At 38.4% G+C, this 23,897-nt stretch overlaps 1 protein-coding gene across 2 annotated transcripts in view; it reads right to left on the reverse strand.

The window, feature by feature from the left end:
- The window catches only part of OPHN1 (oligophrenin 1), a 503,637-nt gene that overhangs the window by 183,389 nt on the left and 296,351 nt on the right, over window positions 1-23,897 (reverse strand). For both annotated transcript variants that reach the window (XM_005614235.4, XM_014728949.3), the window contains exons 7-15: window positions 19,925-20,035; window positions 17,329-17,433; window positions 15,360-15,489; window positions 12,688-12,788; window positions 9,966-10,057; window positions 6,296-6,374; window positions 3,922-3,955; window positions 3,332-3,394; window positions 2,298-2,372 (exon numbers count right to left, since the gene is read on the reverse strand). In XM_005614235.4, coding sequence (XP_005614292.1) covers window positions 2,298-2,372; window positions 3,332-3,394; window positions 3,922-3,955; window positions 6,296-6,374; window positions 9,966-10,057; window positions 12,688-12,788; window positions 15,360-15,489; window positions 17,329-17,433; window positions 19,925-20,035 — 790 coding nt within the window. The remainder of the gene's footprint in view (window positions 1-2,297; window positions 2,373-3,331; window positions 3,395-3,921; window positions 3,956-6,295; window positions 6,375-9,965; window positions 10,058-12,687; window positions 12,789-15,359; window positions 15,490-17,328; window positions 17,434-19,924; window positions 20,036-23,897) is intronic.

The raw sequence follows: 23,897 nt of genomic DNA on the forward strand, positions 1-23,897 counted from the left end.
TGTCCTTTAACTTATAAAATGGGATGCAAATTGGCCAGGAATAAGAAAACTTAATATGTTTTTTTTAAGATTGGCCCTGAGCTAACATTTCTTTCTAATCTTCCATTTTTTTTTCTCCCCAAAGCCCCAGTACATAGTTGTATATCCTAGTTGTAGGTCATTCTGGTTCTTCTACGTGGGATGCAACCACAGCATGGCTTGATGAGCAGTGTATAGGTCCACGCCCAGGATCCAAACCGGTGAACCCTGGGGCACCAAAGCAGAGTGCACAGACTTAACCACTAGGCCATGGGGACAGCCCCAGAAAACTTAAATTTTTTTAAATCAAGAATGTAAAGTGATAAATTAAAACATATACTGAAGCAGATACTAATGATGTAATCTGTAATGCAAAAACTCCATACCTACTATTACTAGATGCTGTGGCACCCTCAAATACTAATAGGGTTGGGTTGTCAGGCCTGCAGGGTTGTGGAAGGTAAGCTATACATCATGGCAGCAAAGACCAAAAATACGTGCTTTATCCAAACCTCAGCTTTCTACACTCAGTTTGTTCTCTGACACTTTATGAAAACTGAGCTTACTAGATAGTTCACTACCATTCACAAAAGGAAGGAAAGCAGGTTTGCGGGAAGAAAAAAACAATGAGTTTAGTTTTAGACATGTCAAATGTAAGTACCTGTGGAACATCTACATACAGAGAGCTTGTGCAATGATTCCAATATTGATTTCCTCAGCCTTTGGAGCTTATTGCCTCAGCAATGGTCAGATTTGTCCATTTATCAGAATGTTCTATACAGATATGATCATTCCAATGTGTACCATGACCTAAATATGTTTGGGAAGCACAGGTCCAGTGGGCAGTGGGATATATCAGTTTAGAATTCATGAGATGATGTCTGGACTAGAGATTTTTGGGTGCTGTCAGCACAGAGCTGCTAGTAAAAACCACATAGAGGGACTTCCACTCCTGGCCATGTTAGAGTAACCAGTACAAGACTTGACCTCCTGTTGTAACAATTAGAACACTGGACAAATATATGAAAGAGCTGTTTGTAGTCATTGAACAACGAACAGCACAGGACTATGACTCTGAAAAAGGAGAAACAAACAAGATAAGCCCTACAATCACCACAGCTTGCTGCCTGAAAGCACTTTCTGGATGGTAGCCTAGGGAGTGAGAACTCAAGCTGAGTATGGAAGTCTTGCACAGTTGAAGAGATAAAGATCAAAGTTCAGAGAGGCTGAGACAGCTAGAATTTATAAGGCAGAGTACCAGAGAAGAGGGAGCCATGTAGAGAAAGAACTAAAAAAATCTTCTACCTATAGGTCCCCTTGAGTCTGTCCTTGAATACTAAGCCTTGAGTGCCTAGGATGACAATCCACAAGGTTAGGCAAAGAAATATCAGGGAGCTTTAAGCTGAACAATTTCAAGAACTCACATAAAGCTGGGAGATGTTTAAGTTTCAATCAGTAAGAATGAAGACACAAAATAAGTCAGACCTTAGAGGTAGGGCTAAACTAGCCAGTAAAAGATGCTTTATATCTGTCCTAACACGCTTAAAAAGAAGCCTCTGATGGATCAAGCTGATCCACAAATAATTGCCTACAAAACAAAATTTAACACCGTTTAAAAGAAGTCAACAAAATCGAGACACTCAGTAAGTTGTGATGTCCAGTATCCAATAAAAACTTACTAGTTACATAGAAAAAGAAAAATGTGACCCATGACGAGGAGAAAAATCAATCATTAGGAGAACATGTAGAGAAAGAAGTGAAGGGAGGCAAAGATAGAATGCTGAGAAGTACCCAGACAAGATTTAAAAGATGGAAAGAAGAAAAAGGACCTGACAAGAGTCACTTGAAAGGAATAATACAAGATGTTAGAAGAATCAGGAGACTGTTGAGTCATAGAAGTCACATAGAGAGAAACTTTCAAAAAGGAGGGAGTGATCAAAAGGAGATCAAGCAAGCTAGAGAGTAAACACTGGATTTCACAAGAAGATACCTTCCAATCCTGGCCAGAGTAGTTCCAATGGAGAGGTTCGGGTAGAAGCCAGATTGCAAAGGGTTTGAGGAATGACTAAGATATGAGGAAGGAGAGATGCTAGTCATTTCTTCAAGGCAAGATTGTCTCTGATGCAGGATGTGCAAATATGTGTACCTTTTACCTTTGAAAATAGTTTTTAAAAAATAGTCTATAACCTTCTTTAGCAATGTCTCCTTTCTCTTGCAGTCACATTTCTTCCTAATATACAAGCAACTCCAAATAAGAATTATAAAATCAAAAGTGTTACCAAAAAAGGCATTCAGCAGCTTCTGAACCTGAATATTGCTGCCCACGGTACGGTACAATCCCTCTGTCTTGATCCCTAGGGAAAGAAAATCAGGTCAGTTTTGTTTATATAGTGAGAGCCTTCATCTCCCTCAGGGTAGAGGAAGTAGGTACTTCTGCACTAGAGTCAGTTCCAACAGCAGCGGTTCTCCCTACTCTCTCTCTAAGTTCTCCAGCCCTTCCTTGCAAAAGGGGAACAGTCCTGAAGCATCTCTCCAAATTATTCTCTCCATACATTCATTTGGATTGTACCAAGCCCTCACTAACCTGAACAGAAGAGAATACACTCTATAGTAAATAGGAGAATATGCTTAGGTGGGTAGCAGCAGATGGCTGAGAATGGTATCGCCATCTTGGAAAGGAGCCAGGGTTTAATTGAAAAGTGAAGAAATGTCAACCTTTAAGTTGCCCTTGAGCAGTGATATAAAGGAAAAGAGGGCTGGAATATGGCTGATGTGAAGCAAAAGGCCATTTTGTCCACGCAGAAAGATTTAAGTAACATTTCAGAGAAAAAGAGGCTTGACTCATACACTACACCTGCCCACATTCTAAATGTTCTCAGAGAGAAACTAGAGAGTATCGTCAAGTTGGAAAAATGCTGATTCCATATTTGTCTGAGTTTAGCTGTCCTCATCAACTTTTAAACTAATATGTATTATGGCGGAAACTGAACTCTTATTTATTTAGAATGTAACCATCATAACACTACTTGAGACGTGCCAGGTAGTATTTCAGAATACTTTATAAGCCACTTGAAGCTCTTTCTCTTTAAAAGCAGGAAACCACAAATTATCTAAATATGCTTGGATACCACTGGTTTGGAATTTGCTGAAATTGTACAAATTGTGTCTAGTGCTCAAGGTTTATAAACAGTCTTCATTCCTAAAATGGGTCCTGACCAATAGATGACATCAAAGTTACTTTAGAGAAATTGTCCCAGGATAAATTCAGACTAACCAGATTTGAACACTGCCGAGGCTATGGTTCATATCTTACCTTTGCTCTCAATGACATTGATGCACTTCCTAACAAACTTGAACCCCACTTCATTCAGCTCCACTGTTTCAAGCAAAGGAAAGCAGAGTTAGATCCTGCTGTTACAAGCCTCACCTATCGAACATTCAATGATCACACTAAGAGACTGTAGTGAGAGAATTAGGGGTTTGGTTACTCATCTCCAATCACCCTTAAATGGCAAGATTCTTTTATTCAGGTGAGATTTAGAGATTTTACTCTTATAACAAAATGCTTTTAGTTAGCCCTTTGCACTATGTCTGCTTTAGGCATGAGAAACATCAAATATGAAATGTTAGGTTGGAAATGCACACGATTTCTCTTATGTATCTAGAACAAAAGGATATAATGTGTTTCTCTATATTATTACTACTACCCCCACCATAAGCTAAGATAAGGTGACTTCCTTAGTTAATCAACAGACACATTAAAAAAATAGATCTGAATTTCATTCCAAACAGAGGCATCCATAAACACACTTGCATCAATAGTACATATCATTGCTGATAGCATTTACTGTGATTAGGATAGCTGGTAGTGTATAATATCAGTAGATCAGAAATTTGACTCACTTTCTTCCTGTTTTGTTATGGGGCTGTGGTAGATCTACAAAAGAAGAGAAACAGAGAGCCGTGGCTATTGCGAATCACGATAGGTAAGTACGGCGAATAATATTAAATCTCTTTCCCCAGATAGGCCATCAAAACAATTAGCGATTCTAAGGATTTAATAAGAAGGAAAAGTGGGCTGAACAGAATCATGTTTGCCCAGGTCCCTAGACAATAGTTGGATTAACAATCCCTGAAGATTATCTTGGATTTCATACAGCTTTCACATTGTAGCTGAAGTTGTAGTCTACCCATCTTAGACATTTACTTATGTAAAGCTTGGAGAATATTTCTGATGAAGCAAGAGAGCATGAGAGAAAGGAAGTGCTTTTTTCATGGATAGCTGGGTAATGGGCATTGATAGTAAAATTTAAATGTTCCCAATACCAACCTTTCACCCCAAAGATTAATTAATGAGTGTTTCTCTGTGGAAAGGGAAGTGTCCATCTGATAGAGATCCATGCAGTGACCAAGATTTCTCTGAGTCATCTTTAAGTATGCACTGTGATAGCTATTTGAGAGACCAAAAAGGAGATCCTTGATGCTTGAAATCTAGTCCTTGCTTTGCCTCTACCTCATTATGAAATTTTAGGCACATCCTTTTTGTTTTTCAGACCTCACAATTCATAAAATGACCAGGGTTGGAATAGATGTTTCTTCAAGCCCTGATCTTCTTTGACACTTTAAGCAAAGGTATGAATACAATGTGTAAGATTAGTGGATTGGGCTGTTTGGTAAAGTAGCAACAACATCAGCAGTGTGAGGCTGCAGAAAATAAGCCCTTTATATGCCGTCTGCTTTAATAATCTCTCCTTTGAAAATAAATGTTTTTGCATATGTGTGTATGCCCATGGAAATTTCAGGGACAGAGGTTTCAGTGCTGACCAGCCCTTGCTGCCACTTTTATAAATAAGATATTTGTGAAAAGTCTGCCATACTCAATTTGGTAAGGATCCACATTCAGTGGGCCCATGTTCTAACATCATTCTCCACAAAAAGCCATCTGCATCCTTCAATCTTTAAAACCTAAAGGGAGAGCAAGTTCAGGAGAGGGAATCAAGAGTAAAATGCTTTGCTGGGCCTCCAAGCATCCTCCTAGAGAAACATCATAGGCATGAAATAGTTAAGCTCCCGGCTTCTGGGAAGGGAGGAAGGGGAGACAGGTCCTGGCCTACTTTCTGGATGGCAGTCTTCACAACACCACTTTTCTCCTGCTACCATCTCAGTAGCTATAAATGTAATGAGGAATCTGTGCACTTCCCTCTAGTCTCCAGGGCACTGAGGACACACAGAAAGAAAACCCTGGAATATATTTCCCCTCTTATCAAGTTTCTGCTTTGAATAAAGCAAGGAGATTAGACTGTTTCCAAATGCTGTTGAATCTTATATCTTTGCACCCATCCTTCAGATCAGTTAGAAGCACCTAAAACCAATATAGCACATTATGGTTGACAGACTATCTTCCATGTGATTTTTCAACGCAAGCCTGTGAGGTAGATAGAACAGAGATTATTAAAGCCATTTTACTGAAGAGAAGAAATCTGAGTCTCAGGAAAATAAAATAACTTTCTTAAGGTCATACAACCACTGAGTGGCAGAACCAAAATCCAAATCTAAGCTTTTGGCCTTCCAACATTAGGAAGCTGATATTATTTCATATACCACTAGAAGAAACATTCTCAGGAGATACTGAAGAGAGAAAACGCTTTTCAATGATTTCTGACTGTTCACATTGGTATTTCTATGATGATCACTAACCCTTTCAAGGTATTGCTTGTCCTCCTGTGTAACAGTGTTCTAAATGGTGTGGTACATCTTGGGATACAGGATGGCAATGCCATCTCCAACAGCTGTACCCTTAAAGAGAAAAAGTTGACTTGGGAATTGTAAGACGTGGCAGAAAAACCATTTTGAATAAAATCTTAATAAATGCTTGTTCACAGCCATGACAATTATTTTCCATTCTCCTATATGAATACAAACTAATTTTATAAACTGAAAAAAGGCTTAATTTTCTTGCTTACGAAGATCTTCTGGGCATAGCTGCATAATCTAACACTGGGGCCCAGAAGCTGAGAGACCTGGATTCTAGGCCAAGCTTTGATGCCTTCTATGAGGGTGATCCTTGAGAAATCTCTCATCCTCTCTAGAAATCAAGTTGCCCTACTTGTTAAACAAGAGACCTCAAATCAACAACTCCTTCTAGCTCTAAAATTTTGAGTCTGAAGGATCTACTACCATTTAATTGTCCTAGACCCACTGGTACTCGTAACACTAGAGGGCATTCATACACTGAACCATGTTGCTAAGATTTCCCCAGTGTCTCTGATAAACTTACAGGTTCTTTCCCATCCATGGCCTCCATCCATAGCCTTCTGTTAGCTTCTGAAAGGGCCTGCAGAGTGATGGTTCCAGGCCTAAGGAAAAATGACAAGTTGAAAGCAGGAAACTCACCTGAGAGAATGAACTCGTTTGATCTAGGGTCCCTCTTAGCCCTAGGAGATGTCACACCGAGCAGGCACAGGCATCCCGAATTCCAATTTTTCAAAATCTTTTTTAGTCAGAAAAACAATGGGACATTTAGAGAACAGTAACTTGGGGAACCCTGGAAGAGGTGGTATCTTGGTGGCCTCATGCCAGGGTTGGGCAAGGAAATAGGAAGTTAGATGCCAAGACACTTTACCACAATACACTCTTAAATTGGCCCTATTGTGCTTGAGTCAAAGTGAGGGTCTTCCTGCCTCTCTCTCTTGGAAGCCAGCCATTTAGTCTGGGCTGTAGTTGTGAGCATAATCAGCACGGGCACATTCATTTATCAGGAAAATGGCTTTGCTACTTTCATCAGCTAGGATGTCTAAGGAGCATTTCCAGTTGGAAAGAATTCAACAACATGTACCCTGGCTCAGCCACAGGGAGGAGGCCTTTCAGTTGATGTAAGCAATCTTATAACCAATAATAATAAGTAACAGTTATTGAATGTTCGCTAGGTGCCAGGTTCTAAGTGGTTTATAGGCATTAATTCATTTAATCTACCCAGGAAGCCTATAAAGCAGGTACTATAGTAATCCCTCTTTTACGGAAGGGAAAACTGAGGTACAGAGATATTACCTAAGTTCACACAGTGACTAAATATAGGATTTGAATTTAGGAATTCGAATTTAGGAATTCTGGTCTAGCAGTCACGTTTTTTCTTAACCATTACACTATAAGGCCTCTTCTGCATGACAAATGGCTTCAAACCCAATTTTATTTTATTTACTTACAGGCTACCTATACCCAGAGTTACCCCAAGTTAGTATAATCTGTATGGTCTTTTTGGATCTTCACAATCAAACTGGAAATTTGGGAATGATTGCATTATTGTAGGCATAAAGTCTCCTTGCATTCTCTGCCTAGCTGCACTATTATCAGAAGCTTATTCCTCTCACTCCTTCTATGTTAAGATGAGACCTCTCTCAGAATCACAAAATGATAAGAGCAATGACAGCAGAGTTCAGAGACCCTGGAAAGTCACTGGGCCTCTTAGGGCCTGTTTCTTTATCCATAAGGGTGTTGGAACAGATGAGCTGGGAAGTTCTTTCCAATTCTGACATCCTGGGATCCCTGCTCTACCTGCCTTTCCATCTCTTACTTCATTAAAGTGCTCCTTAAAAAGAAAAGCCCTCACATGATCTTTAAGCCAGAATGAATTGAAAATCAGAACTTGGCTTTGGGCACTGGATTCTTTCAAGTTTATCCTTCTCTAAGCAATACCCAACATTTTGGATATATCTTATGGGGCTAGAAAGTCTAGATATCTTTGTAAAGACAGCTACTCAGCTGAATCTCGAAGCCAGAAGGAAGGAAAGCAAGCCAATGGGCAACAGATATAAAAGCAGACACTGCAGAACAGATATGATATTAAACCTGTTCTGGAACTCAGCTTCCCTATCTGGGAAATTGAAGTCCGGTTTGTGTTCTCTCTCGACCTTACAGAGAAGCTGAAAGAATAAATGACTATCCAGAAAGCATTTAGAGATTCTTATGTGCCACAGAAAGTCAAATTCAAAGAACAATACTGTTAAGAACAGATTTACAAAGTAGAAGGAGTACTGACTTCTAGTCCAGGACCTTCTATTACGACCTCAGACAAATGCTTTGCCATCCCTGAGGTCTCAGTCACCTATCTTGAACAAAATATACAGCATATTTGAAGTAGAGTGCAGTGGTTAAGAGTGTGGGCTTGGAGACTAGAATGCCTGGGTTTGGATCCTGGCTCTACCGTTTCCTAGCTGTGTAACCTAAGTTGCTTTACTTCTCTCTGTCCTCTTATCTTCCTTTGTGAAATTGGGATAATAATACCCTCTAACTCACGTGACTGTAGTGAGGACTAAACGAAATTATACACTTAAAGGGTTGAGAATGGTGCCTGGCACATCGGAAGTACTCAGAAATTGTTAGCAGTTGTTGTTGTTGTTACTGTCCTTCAAGCTCTGACAGGCTATGAGCCTGTGGCTTTAAATACTGGTAGGAACACTAATAAAAAAGTTATCCTCTATTCCTGAAGTAGAAAAAGGGACTCAAAAAGCCCTTTGTTCTGTGCTGCAGAGAACACAAGTACAGGTGCCTGATGCCTCCTGGGAAGCCTGACTCTGTTCCTTATATCAGATTGATTAGCCAGAAAAGCAGATGTCACATCCCTCAGAAAAGTCTGGCTCAGCACCTGTTCATTATGATATTTGACTCTCCATTTCACAGCATATTTATTTTGCTTATAATAGACAATGGAACAAAACTACAAAGAACAAGGGCCTAGGACACCTACAGACGAGAGTTTGAGCTCAGCCTTGCTGCTATGTGACTTTGGGTAAGTCAGTTAAACATATTTAAGTGTCAGTCTCCCCTCACCTGTAAAATGGGGGAGCCAGAAGAGTCAAGAATAAGCGAATGTTTTCTAACGTGCCCAATATGTGGTAACTAAAGTCATAGACACATCAAAACTTTAATTCTTGGGTTCTAGTGTCAAAATTCCTCAGCATTCTAAGGTAGGAAAAAATACATTTAAAAATGAACACCAAATTTACTGTCATCTACCAGGAGCCATGTATAGCACTAGGTACAAGATATATAAAGATGAATTGGTTCCAGCCCCTAACTTTAGGGCCAAACTGCAACTGATTCTAGACCAAGAACACATTATTTGCAAGTAACTTGCAAATTTAAGCTGAAAAGGGAATCATAATAGAACTAGAGATAGAAAATTTTAATGTGTTTTAAGCAGCATGCTGCTGCAAAGCCAGAGACACTAAAGGTTCATGAAAGAGAAGCCATAGCCAACAATAATTTTCCCCTTCCTACTGGGCCTGAAGCTGTCAGAAAAATGAGTGACAGCCTCCTGGTTACAGATAACAGTGTTTACCATCACAGTCATCTTTGATTGGGACCATCCATTTTTAATGAAGAAATCTTACAAATTCACAAACAACCAAGTCCAAAGTTTGTAAGCCTTAGCTAAAATCAGAAATTTGATAACCAATTTCTACTCTACATAAATATCTGCAAAGTAGAAAAGTCTGTATCATATTTGCACCAAGTGGGGGAAAAAGGCTCCCCAGTACCATTACCACCCTCCATCTCATCTATCTTCCCTTAAAAATGTGTTCCAATTTACTTGTTCTTATATGTTATGTTAGGAAATTTTTTTAAAAAGAATGAGTTCTCTCATCCTGTCCTTTTTTGCAGCATCACCAAATGCTGACCTTTTGCATATCTGATAGCAAATTAAATCCTAGGAGTGACTTTTCTGCCTAGAGGAGGTGAGGCAAAGCTGACTGAAGCTTGCGTAGAGAGCTCTGGGCCAGATCTAACATGGATCCCTATAAAGGGCAGCCAGAAGAGTCAAGACAACAATGCCATGAATATATTTGCCCATTTTCATCAACAAGAGATGATAGAGGAAAATAAAAGACCTGCCCGGGCTCAGCACCAGGCACATAGGGACACCACCAATTCACACCAGCACAGCTTACCTTTCATTAGTTTCTATATCAAAACAGAACCGCTTGTCAATAGACTCCGTCTTCCTTCTCACGCAGTACTTCAGGGTTAAGTCCAAGGGACCCTGATATAAGAGAAATATTAATAGCCAATTTGAAAAAAAAAATGCACAGAAGCTTCTTCTTCCTCCTGCAGTGTCCTCAGAGTCACTTGGAAGGCATCTGTCAGAGAAGCAGGAGCAATGTGTAGCCTCACTGAGAACCTTGTCCCTTGAAATGGTAGTTGTAGCAAGATGGCAGATGGTGTCTCCCTGCTCCAAGAATCAATGGCTGAGGCCAGGAGAAAACGCCTAGGGTAGGCCAGCATTCTTTTCCAAGCATGGCAGATTAAACAGGAAGCTCATTACACATCATCTAAGGAGAGTGTACAAGAAATGGGCTGCCCAAATGGCATTATGTACAGAATAAAATTTGCATGAGAGCTCTGGGTAGGGAAGTTGCAATGGGTAAGTGGCTTTCTGCAACCCTTCTTCCATTAAAGTGGCAGATGGAGGAGGGGAGACAAACATTTCTGTTTCCCACCTCCAGACTCAAGGATGACAGGAATCACAAAAGCAATCTCTCCAAAGATACAGCAGAAGTAGGGAGAATAAGCAAATTTGTGTATTAGCCAAGGCAGCATTTGTTATTTTACATGTGCAGCATAGTATGGCCCACCTTAGTCTTTTGGGCACGTAACAAGGCCATTGAATCTGTGTCTTCAGATTAAAATTCCCCAGCCCCACATTGTCCAGTTATCTCAACAGAAACAATGAGGTATAGGAAAGAGAAGTAACATTTATTGATCACCTCCTATGTGCCACATATTTATATTAGGTATTTTTAAACCAACTTTCCTAATAACAACTCTTATTATTATTATTATTATAGTCTCATTTATTTGTATTCTTTGTCTTTCTAAAACACAAACTAGTAATAGGAACTGAGTCAGAGACCTGACAAGAAACCATTTCCAACTCCAATTTAGGGAAATTCAAGTAACTACTTCCACATCCCCTTCCTTCTAAATGAAGAATCAAGTTCCTCTTTCCATTCCATAAAGAATCCCATATAAAACTGCTTAGGCTGACACTATTGAAGTTTTGCAAGCAGCCACTCAAAGAAAATGGAAGAGGGAAAGAAAAACTAAAATGAGGGCTTGCTCTCATTTGCTAGGAGAATATGAAAGTGGTATCTGCTGCCTCTGTCCTGAGCTTTGCATCAGGTACCTCTGAGCAAGAGAGATAGGGCCTAAATTAGCTTACTGTCTAAGTAAGGAACTTGAAAGTCCAGTATTTGGAAAGCAATATGTGTAGAAAAACAAAAGGAAGAGACTAAATGACAGTGTTGCTTATAAGCACTTGCCAGTCAGATACATTAACTAAGTTCTGACAGAACTGGAACAAATTCTATGCTACAGCACAAAATGAACGTATTTGAACCACACTGAAATGTGCTTTGGCAATTGACAGACTGGAAACTACGGAGACTTTTGGAGTCCTGAGTGAGTGACTGGCCCACACAGAAGCATGGGTGAGGGTTCTGGAAACCCCGTTTGATATGCTTCCTTAGAGGTGCCTCCCATCTCTAACCCACACTCAAAGCAGAGTGGCAAAACTTGTGGTTAAAGGCAGAAAAAAAGCAGTTTGTCAACAGCCTGCCAGCAAATCTCAGTCTTCTTTAATTTCTCATGAATAAGCCACACAAGAGAGAGCTTCCATAGAAAGCACCAGCAATGGAGAGAAATTGGCCCAATTTTTCTCCAAATTCCTGCCTGTCTAAATTGGATCTCCACGCACCACAACTTTCAAAGCTAACAAGTGAACCTTTTTTCACTTTGTAAACAATTTGTAAAGAATGTAAATCCTTAAAAATCATCCCTTAAGATCCTGTCTCAGAGACAGTTTAAGGGACACATTGAACAATTTTTAGAATATGAATAGTCTCTCTGTTTTTATCTTAAGAAACTGTTTGGAGATAGAGAGAGAGAGTGTGTGTGTGTGTGTGTGTATTCACAAAGCCTCTAAAAAGATAGGCAAAAGTAAGATGACAGAATAAAGTTTTTGGCTGCATGGTCATATATCATATATCATGTTACATCATGTCATATCATATAACATCATATCATATATAAGATCAGGTTCTTCCAGGTGAGTAAACTATCTTCTCAGTGTGTTAAACTCATCTTGCCATTTTGGGAAGTGGGGGAAGGTTTGGAGGGCAGAAGAAGAGGCATTAACTGCTTAAAGATATTTGAGCATTACATAGAATGTGAGGTATAGGTGATTCCAAATTTAGGCAACAGACATACTCCTTTAAAAAAGGAATTTTGGAAAATGATTTATGGTTTAAACACTTGTAATTTGAAGGAATTCTGTAGTAGAGCCTTCTTAAAAGCAAGTAATACTCTCTTCTTCCAATTCATCCATATTTTTGCAAATTTTCTTTGTACAATGTGGCAGGCACTTGTAATTAATCAACAAATGGTCTGAAAGAGTACAGGCACCTTCAGAAGGCCTGACACAATTAACAGAGATTTTTCACTCAACTGAGTAGTATCTGGCCCAATGCAAACTTAGGCTAAGGAGAATATATGAAGTCATAGATTCCCACGACAATGATGGACTTGATTCTTTGATACTAAGTCAACATATACTCTTTCCTGAGATACAGCTACAGATGCATTTCAAAAAATCTGGCTCACAAAAGAACTAACCTGCTTAGCGCCTGGCTTCTGCTCCATAGGTGTCATGGTGAGCGTTTTGGTCTCTTTCTCATACTGGCAGTAGTATTTCACCCAGGATATTCCCAAAGCCCCTACAAAGATAGGCAAAAGTGAGCCGATGGAATAAACTTTTTGGCAGCATGGTCAGTCCACCCCTAAGATGGAAACTATGTACAGCTTGCTCTTCATGGTCGTGCTCCAGAACCAGCCCTACCCTTCCCCTGAACTCCAGCCCTGTAGTACCATCTGCCCACTGCACATATGGAGATCCTAACCCTCATCAACTGCTTTCCATATTTGTTCTGGCTTACTCCAAACCATTCTCCTTGCCATATTGCCTATGAATGCTACCACTACACATCCTATGGTAACATAGGATGAGCTGGAAACATCTATAATCTTCTGCTCCTCCTTTCTTGTAACCTGCCTCATTTAATTGATGGTTGGGTTCAGCCCATTCTATCCCCGACATGTCTCTCCTTCGGCTGTCTCCTCCTCTCTATTCCTTTTAGAACTTAATTAAATTAGTTCAGAAGTCTATTGCTAACTTATATTTTTAATGTTTTATGAAATATTTCTAAATAAACAAAAATTCATTATTTCTTCAATTAATTATTTCAGTGGCATTCTCTCTGGTTTCCCCCATCTCTGATCACTCCTTTCTAGTCCATTCTCCACTCTTTTGTTAGAGGAATGTTTTTAAAATATATATCTCTATTAATGTGGTTTCTCTTACTATAAACCACTCATAGATTTCTCACTATCTCCAAACTTCTTAGGTTGGCCCACAAACCCCTTCATAATGTGATCATATTTACCTTTCCAACTTTGTCTTTTTCCACCCTCACCTCTATGCTCCTGTCTCATTAAATTACTTTCAGTTACCAAATAAATAGGTGGCCATATAATTTACAATCCAAATTCAAGACATATTTAAGAGTGAATGAAGCACTATTAATAATTACATCAGGACAATGGGTATAAGCCAGGACTGTTCTTGGCAAACCAAGAAGACTCTACAAATAAACTAAGTCCTCACACACCTCTATGCCTTTACTCATTCTGTGTTATACACCTGAAATCTTCTTCCTCTTTTCCTTTACTTGTCAAACCCCCACTCATAATTTAAGTTCCAGTTCAAACATCACTTCCTCAGTGAAGCCCTTATATACAGGCCCCAAATGCAGTACTCAACACATTTCATTATAATTCTTGACATACTTGTCTGTCTTCCTCATCAGACTCTTAACTTCTTGAAGGCAAAAACCAAGGCTGATTCATGTTTTTGTATCCCAAATGCATTGCATAGTGTCTGGCAAAAAGGATGTTCAGTAAGCATACATTCAACTGAGTAGCAATGTCATATTCATTTGACAAATTAGAAAACCAGGGCATAGAAGGATCACATAGCTAGTTAATATTAGATCCAAGATTACAAATCCATTATTCTGCACCTCTTTATAATATAGCAGTGACTCTCAACCAGGGGCAATTTTGCCTCCTAGGGGATATTTTGCAATGTCTGGAGACAGTTTAGGCTGTCACACCTGGGGAGTGCTATTAGAATAAAGTAGGGAGAAGCCACTGATGCTGCTAAACACCCTATAATGCACAGGACAGCCCCCCAAAACAAAGAATTACGCAGCATGAAATGTCGATAGTGCTGACACTGAGAAATCCTGCAATGCAGAGTTGAAGAGATGAATCTGACAAGTGGAAGAACCATGAAAATGTAATTGCTCTAAGGGAGGAAAAGCATGATAATATAGTGCTAAAATGCCATGCTTTGTGGATTACAGTGGTTTTTGCTCTTGGTAACCTCTGGGCAGCCTCTTTGCCTACTCCCCAGGTAGAATAATTCTGGGCAGGCACTGAAATCACAGGCTTTTGGGGCATTGGGTCATAGTTCATAAGGAAAATAGAATAGCACATACGTGTTTGCATAATGTTATTTAGGAAGTAGGAAAGCATAAATCCTCTGAAATATTCACTGAATGGATAAGTTAACCCAGTTTCCTTGGCTAGCAATGGACAACTGTGTTGCCCACTGAAATCATGATGGTCTTTTAGTGCTTTAAGAGCAACCATGCAATGCTAAGGCAGTGGAAGGTATAGGGTATAGTGGTAAGAGCATAGGTTTTGGCATTTCACAGACCTGAGTTTACTCTTAGGTGTACTACTTGACAGTTGCGTGATTTTCAACTACTGATCTCTCTAAGCCTCAGTAGCCTCATGTGTAAAATGGGTATGATAAGGTAGTTTCAATGATTAAATGAGATAGTGAATTTAAAGCACTTAGCACCATGCCTGGTACATAGTAGGTGTAATAAATATTATAATAAATATTATTTTTCTTCATCCTTTCCTCTACGTCCCTTTTTGCCCCAAAGAGTCATCGGAAGGATTAAATGGTTAACAATCCCCATTCTGAATATCAGAGAAAACCTTAGGTCTTATCATCCAGAGTATTTGTAGGACAAATCCTTAACATCTCCCTCCAATTTCTCCTTGCTCTTTATTTTCACTATTCCAAGGCTGCTCTCCAAAGAGGTGTAGATGTCAGGGGTCTGTGAACATTATGGGTGCCTGGAGTTTGGTGAGGCCAAGTGGCAGTAGGTGCCAGCCAATTGAAACCCAGTGGATATCTCTGTATTCCCACACACATTTCTCTTGCGTATAGAGATAGCCTTCAATGGTAGGCTGTCCTGGAAGTTTGCACGTCTGGGGAGCTTCTTTCATTCTTTTCTTAAGTTCTTCCATCTCTTCCCGGGTACTGGAGAAATGATTTCTTGTCTGTCAAGACATTATCACCATAATCATTATCACCATCATCATCATCATGAATAAGCATTTATTGGTCAGAGACCCAGTGCAGAGTTTTCTCGGCTTTCATCATGCACTATAACATAGCAATAAACAAATGTTGAATGGCATAGTGACTAGGAAACAATTCTATGGAGTTTAACAGTACTGAAGGATAAAGGAAAAAAGAAACATAAATAGCAATGTACCCATAAAACTACATCTGGGAGACTTTTTTTCGCAGTGGGAATCACATAAGGGTCCAATAAATAAGAGCTCTTGGAATTCTGAGCAACAGACTGACACTTTCTTTACAAAAGGGGAGACTGTAAAGAAGCTTCCAAAGATAACATTATCACAGCAACTTCTAACTTCTGCGTCGAGTAAAGGTGCTGCCTACTTGACTCTGAATCAAATTCTGGCCATTAGGATAAAATATATGAGAGGGTGCTCCCCTAGAAGATAGGTCAACAGAAAACTTATTTTTCAAACTCATGAATGACAAAAGCTAATGGTAAGAAGTAATATATTTAAAAATACACAACTAAAACACAATGGCAAACACAGTTTGAAATGTGCTATGAAAATCACTAGAGATAGGTCCTTAATGTTCAGTCTCAAGATTGTCACATGATGTCAGTGAAAAAGGTGATCTGGGTTGCCCAATCCAATTGGGCCCACTCTATTGATTATCCTATAAATGAGTTCGCCATATATATATATATATGCAAAGGCTTGTTGTTAAATTCATACTTGTCAAGTTATATTTGGAGAGTCAAGTGATTAACCTGGTTATAGAAATATTTTGTAAATCAGCAGAAGATAGAGGTCTCACATTCTGGTGAAAGAGTACCCAGAAAGAAGGAGAGTGCCCAGAAAGAAAAACAATAATAGCAACTATAAGTCAGGATCCTCCCAAACAACCAAGTGGTTTATTTCCACTGCAATTTATCAACCTTTTTCACCTAGAAATACATCTATAAATTTCATGCAATGAAAGAACTAGTCCAAAGTCACTACCTCAGTAGTGGCTTCTCTGACTATACCAGGCAGTCAATTGTACCACTCTCCATGTTTCTTTAAAATTTTTGGTCTTAACTCTATTGTAGCACTTATCATAAGGAATTAGGATTTATGTCTGTCTCCTCCAAGGGACTGTATATTCCTTGAAGACATAAAAAACTAACAGGCCTTATAATGGCATGTTCAGTGCCTTTTAAAATCCCTGGCACAGAGTATATATGTTCATTATATCCATAAGCACTCATTAAATGTGGGTTAAATAAATGAATGAGAAAAAGAATATATGTGACAAGGATGGGAAAGCTGCACCTATGCCCATCTATAAGAAATAGCATGGGAAAGAAGGTGGAGAAAACATTTAAGAATAATTTATTTAACTCTAGTAATAAGTAGTAAGAAAAGGAATGGGGGGAAAAATGGCATTCATGATAATAAAACCCACAATTAGAGTGTCTTGAGTGACCAGGAGGGAAGTAGCATAAGACCTGTGCTTAAACAAGCCCATAGCTTGGTTCTGATCTTGGAGAGATGGAGCAAATTAGCAGCACTTAATAAATATTAGCTAGATAGAGGTGTCACTGGGTGGAAGAGTGGGTTTGAACAACATTCAGCCTCAATGACAGGGAAGAGCTGACACCGGAAGAGCAAGAATAGTCAAGTACACTAAAATATTTGTGATACATATCAGTGCATCCTGACAAATTGGCTGGGATGCAATAATCTAGAATTCTAAGATCAAGGTCATTAGGGCTGAAATCCAATTAGAATGCAGAGACAGGTAAAAAAAAAACCCACATGCAAACTCACATTCTGCAAACTGAGCTGGAGCTGCTGTTTGTATGGGAGGAAATCCTGTGTGAGCTCTACAGTCAAGCTGTTGGAAATGAAGAGGCTATGAAGAAAGGCCAAGACCTATGGAAAATGTGTAAAAATTTTTTTATCACCAGTATAGTGTTAAAAGCAGTCATGCAAACACAAACAGGTCTACACATAACTATTCTCTCATTAGGTTAAACATTTACATTGAACTCAGTTTCAGAAAGTAAGAATTACTAACAAATTTATTCATTTGGATCTTTTTCGGATAGCATATAAGAAGATTTATAATTTGGACAACATGGGAATAGACTGTAACTTTTCTCTCTATATCCTCAGGACTGGCACATAGTAGGTACGATAAACATTTGTTGAATGACTAGATAAGTAAATGGATAAATGAATGAAGTAAGATTCTGTACCTTAATGAAGACTATCATAATGCTAAAAGATCCAAGGAGTGTGAACCCATTTTCAGAGTAGAAATGTTTCAGAGGGGTTGCAGAAGAAGACATACAAATGATCAATAAAATATACTTTTTAATGTTCAAAATGTTCAACCCCATAAAAAGTCAGATACACGCAAATAAAAAGAAAAGATATATGATTTTCATCTATCAAATACAAGCATTTTAAAAATGATGCTCAACGTTGGCAATAGTAAAGTGTAATAGGAAGTAGTCAAAATTGCTCCATTCTTTTTAGAAAGTAAATAGGCGAACACATATAAATTGCACACACACACCATATACTTTTACACACATGTATATATATACAGAAACTATATATATATGAATATATAAACAATAAAAACTATGTACATATACACGTGTATGTACTAAACACACTGTGTATATGTGTGTACATATATATACACATATATATATACACTGTATATATATATACAGTCATATACACAATCTTCCTGTTTCTCTCCCAAGCTTTCCCATCTCAGGATATGACACCACCACCCACTCAGTCAATCAAGCCAGAAAGTAAAGAATCATCCCTGATTTCTCTTTCACTCACATCTCAATCCAATCCATCAGTAATTCCTGTCAGTTTTGCTTCCAAAATAGATCTCTAATCTAGCCATTCTTTTCTGTTTCCACTACTACCATCCTAACCCAAACCAACATCTTCTCTTGCCTAGAGCATTGCAGTAGACTCCTAACTGGCTTCCTCCCTTCTACTGTTGGCTTCTTCCAAGCCATTCTCCACACAACAGAATCAGCTCATTTCATATCCTATTTAACACCCATCAGTGGTTTTCCACTGCACTTAGACTAAAATCCAAACCCTGTATCATGCCTACAGGACCCATACCTTCCTATCAGACATTATTTCCTGCCACTCTCCTTTTCGCTCAGCGCTATCTAAAGGCACTAATCTTTTCATGCCTTGAGCACATCATTCTTTCCTAACGTAAGGACAGTGTGCATATGTTTTTCTGTGCATAGAATGTTCTTTCCCCATTATTCACATAGCCTCATCTTCTCTTTCTTTAGTCTTTATCTTAAATGACACTTCCAGAAGTCCTCCTTGGCCACTTGATCTAAAGTAGCTGCCTATTCTTGTTCTTTGTTTCAGCCCTTATCACAGCTTACAGTTTTTTTTTAAGTGTATCCTTCTTTCCCGTCTGTCTACCCGACAAGAGTGTAGTCTTCATAAAGACAGTCTGTCTTGTTCATTATAGGATACCCAGTGTTTAGCACAGCACCTGGCACATAACAGAAGCTTAATAAGTGTTTATTGGATAAATGAATAAATACTTGTTTGTACATATACAGATATATACAAATGTGAGCACAGATATACATGCTCATGTGCAATATATATACATGTGTATACACACCCACATCTATAACTATACATGCACACATAGATAGAAACAGAAATATAATAGATACACAGAGAATTTGGAAGGAAAAATGCCACAATATTAACAGTGATTATCTTCGTATGGGGGATTTGTTGTTTTTATTTTGTTTTTCCTATAATTTTTTCTAGCTTCTCTGCAATAAAAGCACATAGTTTTTATAGTAAACAGGAAAGTTTTTAAAATTCATAATAATTGTCATATCAAAGCACATCATCTTTTATAATAAATTAAGGAGATTTAAGTAGAAAAAAATTAAAGAAGATAGAAGTAAAAATAATAGAATGAGAAGTCATTAAGTGCAAAGGACATGAGTTCCTAGCAGTGCCTGGCATATGATGGGTACTTTCAGAGGCTTTATCAAAACAAGACAGGAAGGAAGGGAGGAGAACAAGGTAACAGGAAGGTTGACGAAGAAATTGAAGGAGGGAAGGAAGGAGAGAGGAAGAAAAGAAAAAGGTAAAACATCATAGGTAGAGAGAGAAAATGTGGGAAGAAGGAGAGAGGGGGGAAGAGTGAGGAAGAGAGAGAATATTAGTGAAAGAACAAGAACAACACAAGCCAGTGTGTCTACTTTCTTGACACTCATCATTAAGCATTGATTATTCTTCACATTCTTTGAGATTCCAATTTTATGATCAAAGTTCTCCACATTTACCTGGTATCTGGTAAATATTTTTAGACCATTCATCAGTAGATAGAACTTACTGGCTCCACAATATTGAACTTCTTGGACTCCTGAACTTCCTGGATTTGATAAACATAATCAAGGGAGGACTCGAAGAAATTGTGCCTCTCCTTGTCCACCTGGAGATCTGCCTGTAGTTGAAGGGTAACAAATGACACAAATTGGAATAGTCATTCATATATGTCAATGCTTATGGACTCAACGGAATGCTAGAGGTAGATGAGAATTAGCCATCAAGTATTGATCTTATCCCTTTATTTTACAGATAGGGAACATGAAACCAAGAGATAAAAAGTGACTGATGCAAGACTTCAGGTTTCTGGTCCAACAAGGTAATAGCTTGGAAGTTATCATGCCCATCCTCATACAAGAAAAAAGCTGAACAGGTTGAAAATCAACAACTCCTCTTAGATCCAACAGGTATAAATCAAACAAAATATGTACTAGATCTATATGACAAAAACTATAAAACTCTAATGAAATAAATCAAAGATGTAAATAAATGGAGAGATAGCCCATGTATATGGATAGGAAGACTTAATATTATCAAGATGTCATTTCTTCACAACTTGATCTACAGATTTAATGCAACCTAATTCGAAATCCCAGCAAGCTATTTTCTGGATATCAACAAAGTGATTCTAAAGTTTGTACGGAGAGCCAAAAAAAATACAGAATCGCCAAGACAATATTGGGAAAGAAGAACAAATTGAAGTATTGACATTATCTGATTTCAGAATTACAATAAAGCTATAGTAATCAAAACAATTTGGTATTGGTGAAAGAATAGACAAATAGATCAATGGAACAGAATAGAGAGCCTGAAATAGATCCACATAAATATTGCCAATTGATCTTTGACAAAGGAGCAAAGGCAATACAATGGAGCAAAGGTAGACTTTCCAATGAATGGTGCTGGAACAACTGTACATCTTCATACAAAAGAAAACAGAAACAGACCTACTTAGGTTTTACACAATAATTAACTCAAAATGGATCACAAACCTAATGTTAGACTCAAAACTATAAAACTCCTAGAAGATATCATAAGAAAAAATATAGGTGACCTTGGACTTAGCAATGACTTTTTCAGATATAACATCAAAAGTATGATACATGAAAGAAAAAATTGATAAGTTAGATTTCATTAAAATTAAAAACTTCTGCTCTGTGAATAACTCTGTTAAGAGAATGAAAAGCCACAGACAGGGAGAAAATTTTTGTAAAACATCTATCTGATAAAGGACTGGTATAGAAAATATACGAACAGTTGTTAAAGTGTAACAATAAGAAAACAAACAATGCAATTAATAAATGAGTAAAAGATTTGAACAGACACCTCACGAAAGAAGATCTAGAGATGGTAAATAATAAAGACACGAGAAAATTTTCAACATCATATGTCATTACGGGAATGCAAATTACAACGGTAATGAGACATCACTACTCAACCATTAGAATGGCTAACATCCAAAACATGGACAACACCAAATGCTGACAAGGATGTGGAGCAACAGGAATTCTCATTCATTCATGGTAGGAATAAAAAACAGTACAGCCACTTTGAAAGATAATTTGGCAGTTTCTAACAAAACTAAATATATTCTTACCATGCAATCCAGCAATTGTGCTGTTTGGTATTTACCAAAATGATTTGAAAAGATATGTATACAAAAATCTACACACAAATGTTTATAGCAGCTTTATTAATAATTGACAAAATTTAGAGGAAGCCAATATGTCTTTCAATAGGTGAATGGATAAACAGACTGTGATAAATTCACACAATGGAATATTATTCAGTGCTAAAAAAAAGTGACCTATCAAGACAGAGGAACCTTAAATGCATATTGCTAAGTGAAAGAAGCCCATCTGAAAAGGTTATATTCTGTGTAATTCCAATTACATGACATTTTGGAAAAGGCAAAAATATGGAGACCATAAAAAGATGAGTGGGAGGAATGACATCAGCTTCTTGGTGGAGTGAACTCTTCCCTTGTACTCTCCCCTCTAAAATACACAGGAAAGGACATTCACAGACCAATAGAGGACATTCACGCAACACAAAAGACATCTGAGACACATGCAGCCATATATCTGATGGTGGAGGTGCTGAAGCCCCCGGGGGAAGTAGAAGGAGGTACGGGAATCTTCTCTTTCTCCTGAATGGCAGTGACCCAGGGACTACATGTGGCTCTGAGAGGAAAGAAGTGAGGGGTGGCCCTCTGTGGGAACACCATCGCTCTCTGAGTTCCCTCCCAGCCCATGGGAAAGCACCACACAGAGGTGACTAAGCTATCATGGGGGTGTCTTCATCAAGCTAGCACCCCAGGAGAGCAGACAGCAAGGGTCGAGGGAGAACAGCCCTGGGATCATGCAGGCAAAAGAAAGAAACCCTCCCTCCAGCCCGCACTCCAGTTCAGCCAGTCAGCCAGAGAGCCACACAGATAGAAAAGCAGCCAGCTGATGGAACAAGGAAGCCATGGATTGTGGCAGGCTCAGAATACACAGCTCTTGACCCTCACCCAGTGGCATCAGATGGAAACGGCGACCAGATACTATCACTATGCAGAGGCACAAATCCACACCGTAAAGAAGTATGAAAAAATATATTAAATCTCCAGACCAGAAGGAAAATGACCATTAGCCAGAAATCAATCCTGAAGGCACAGAAATTCATAATCTAAATGACAGAGAATTCAAAAGAGCTATCATAAAAAACTCAACAAGTTACAAGAAAATACAGATAGTTCAATGAAATCAGGAACTTCTTCATAAAACAGATCGAAACTATAAAGAAGAACCAGTCAGAAATGTTGAAGATGAAAAACGAAATATATGAGATAAAGAAAAATCTGAACTCCCTAAACAATAGAGCAGATATTAGAGAGAAATGAACCAGTAGTTTTGAGGAGAGAGAACTAAGACTAAAAAGAAATGAAGAAATTCTCTGAGAAATATTCAACTCAATTAGGAAATGCAATGTAAGGATTAAAGGTATTCCAGAGGGAGAAGAGAAGGAGAATGGAGCAGAAAACTTGTTCAAATAAATACTAGCTGAGAACTTCCCAAACCTGGGGAAAAGGCTGGAAATACAAGTGAAAGAAGGCATTAGATCTCCTAACTATATCAATGTAAAAAGACCTTCTCCAAGGCATATATTAGTAAAGCTAGCAAAAGTCAATGACAAACAAAAAATACCAAGGGCAGCAAGGCAGAAGAAACAACTTATACAGGAACCCCTATCACGCATTCAGCAGATTCCTTAGCAGAAACCTTATAGGCTTGGAGAGAGTGGAATGATATATACAAAATTCTGAAAGACAAAAACTTGCAGCCAAGAATACTCTACCCAGCGAAAATATCCTCCAGATACGATGGAGAAACAAAAACTTTCCCAGATAAACAAAAGCTAAGGGAGTTCATGGCCACAAGTCCCTGCCTACAGGAAATTCTCAAGAAAAGCCTTGTACCTAAAAAAAAAGAGAAAGGGCTTACAAAGCCCTGAGCAAGGAGATAAATGGTTAGGCAAAATCAGAAAATTGCAGCACTCTGTCAGAACAGGTCAGCAAACACTTAATTATAACATTAAAGATAAAGGGAAGGAAAACACCAAAAGTAAATATGATCTCATCATTTTAACCACAAACTCACAACCCAAGATGGAATAAGAAGTGACAATAATAACTTAGAAGGGGAAGAGGGAAGGGATGAAATGAGCTTAGTCTAAGGAAGTAAGAGGCTATCAGAAAATTGACTACCTCATCTATGAGAATTTTTATACAAACCTAATGGTAACCACTAAACAAATAATTAGAACAGAGACACAAATGATAAATGAGGAGAAAACTAAGAAAATCATCATAGAAAACTACCTAAACAAACTGGTAGTACAAAATACATGGGACGAGAAACAAAGGAAATGCAGAAGAACTGGAAAATGAATGATAAAATGGCAGCATTAAGCCCCCACATTTCAATAATCACTCTAAA

This window comes from Equus caballus, chromosome X (genome assembly GCF_041296265.1).
Source record: "Equus caballus isolate H_3958 breed thoroughbred chromosome X, TB-T2T, whole genome shotgun sequence".
Lineage (NCBI taxonomy): Eukaryota > Metazoa > Chordata > Mammalia > Perissodactyla > Equidae > Equus > Equus caballus.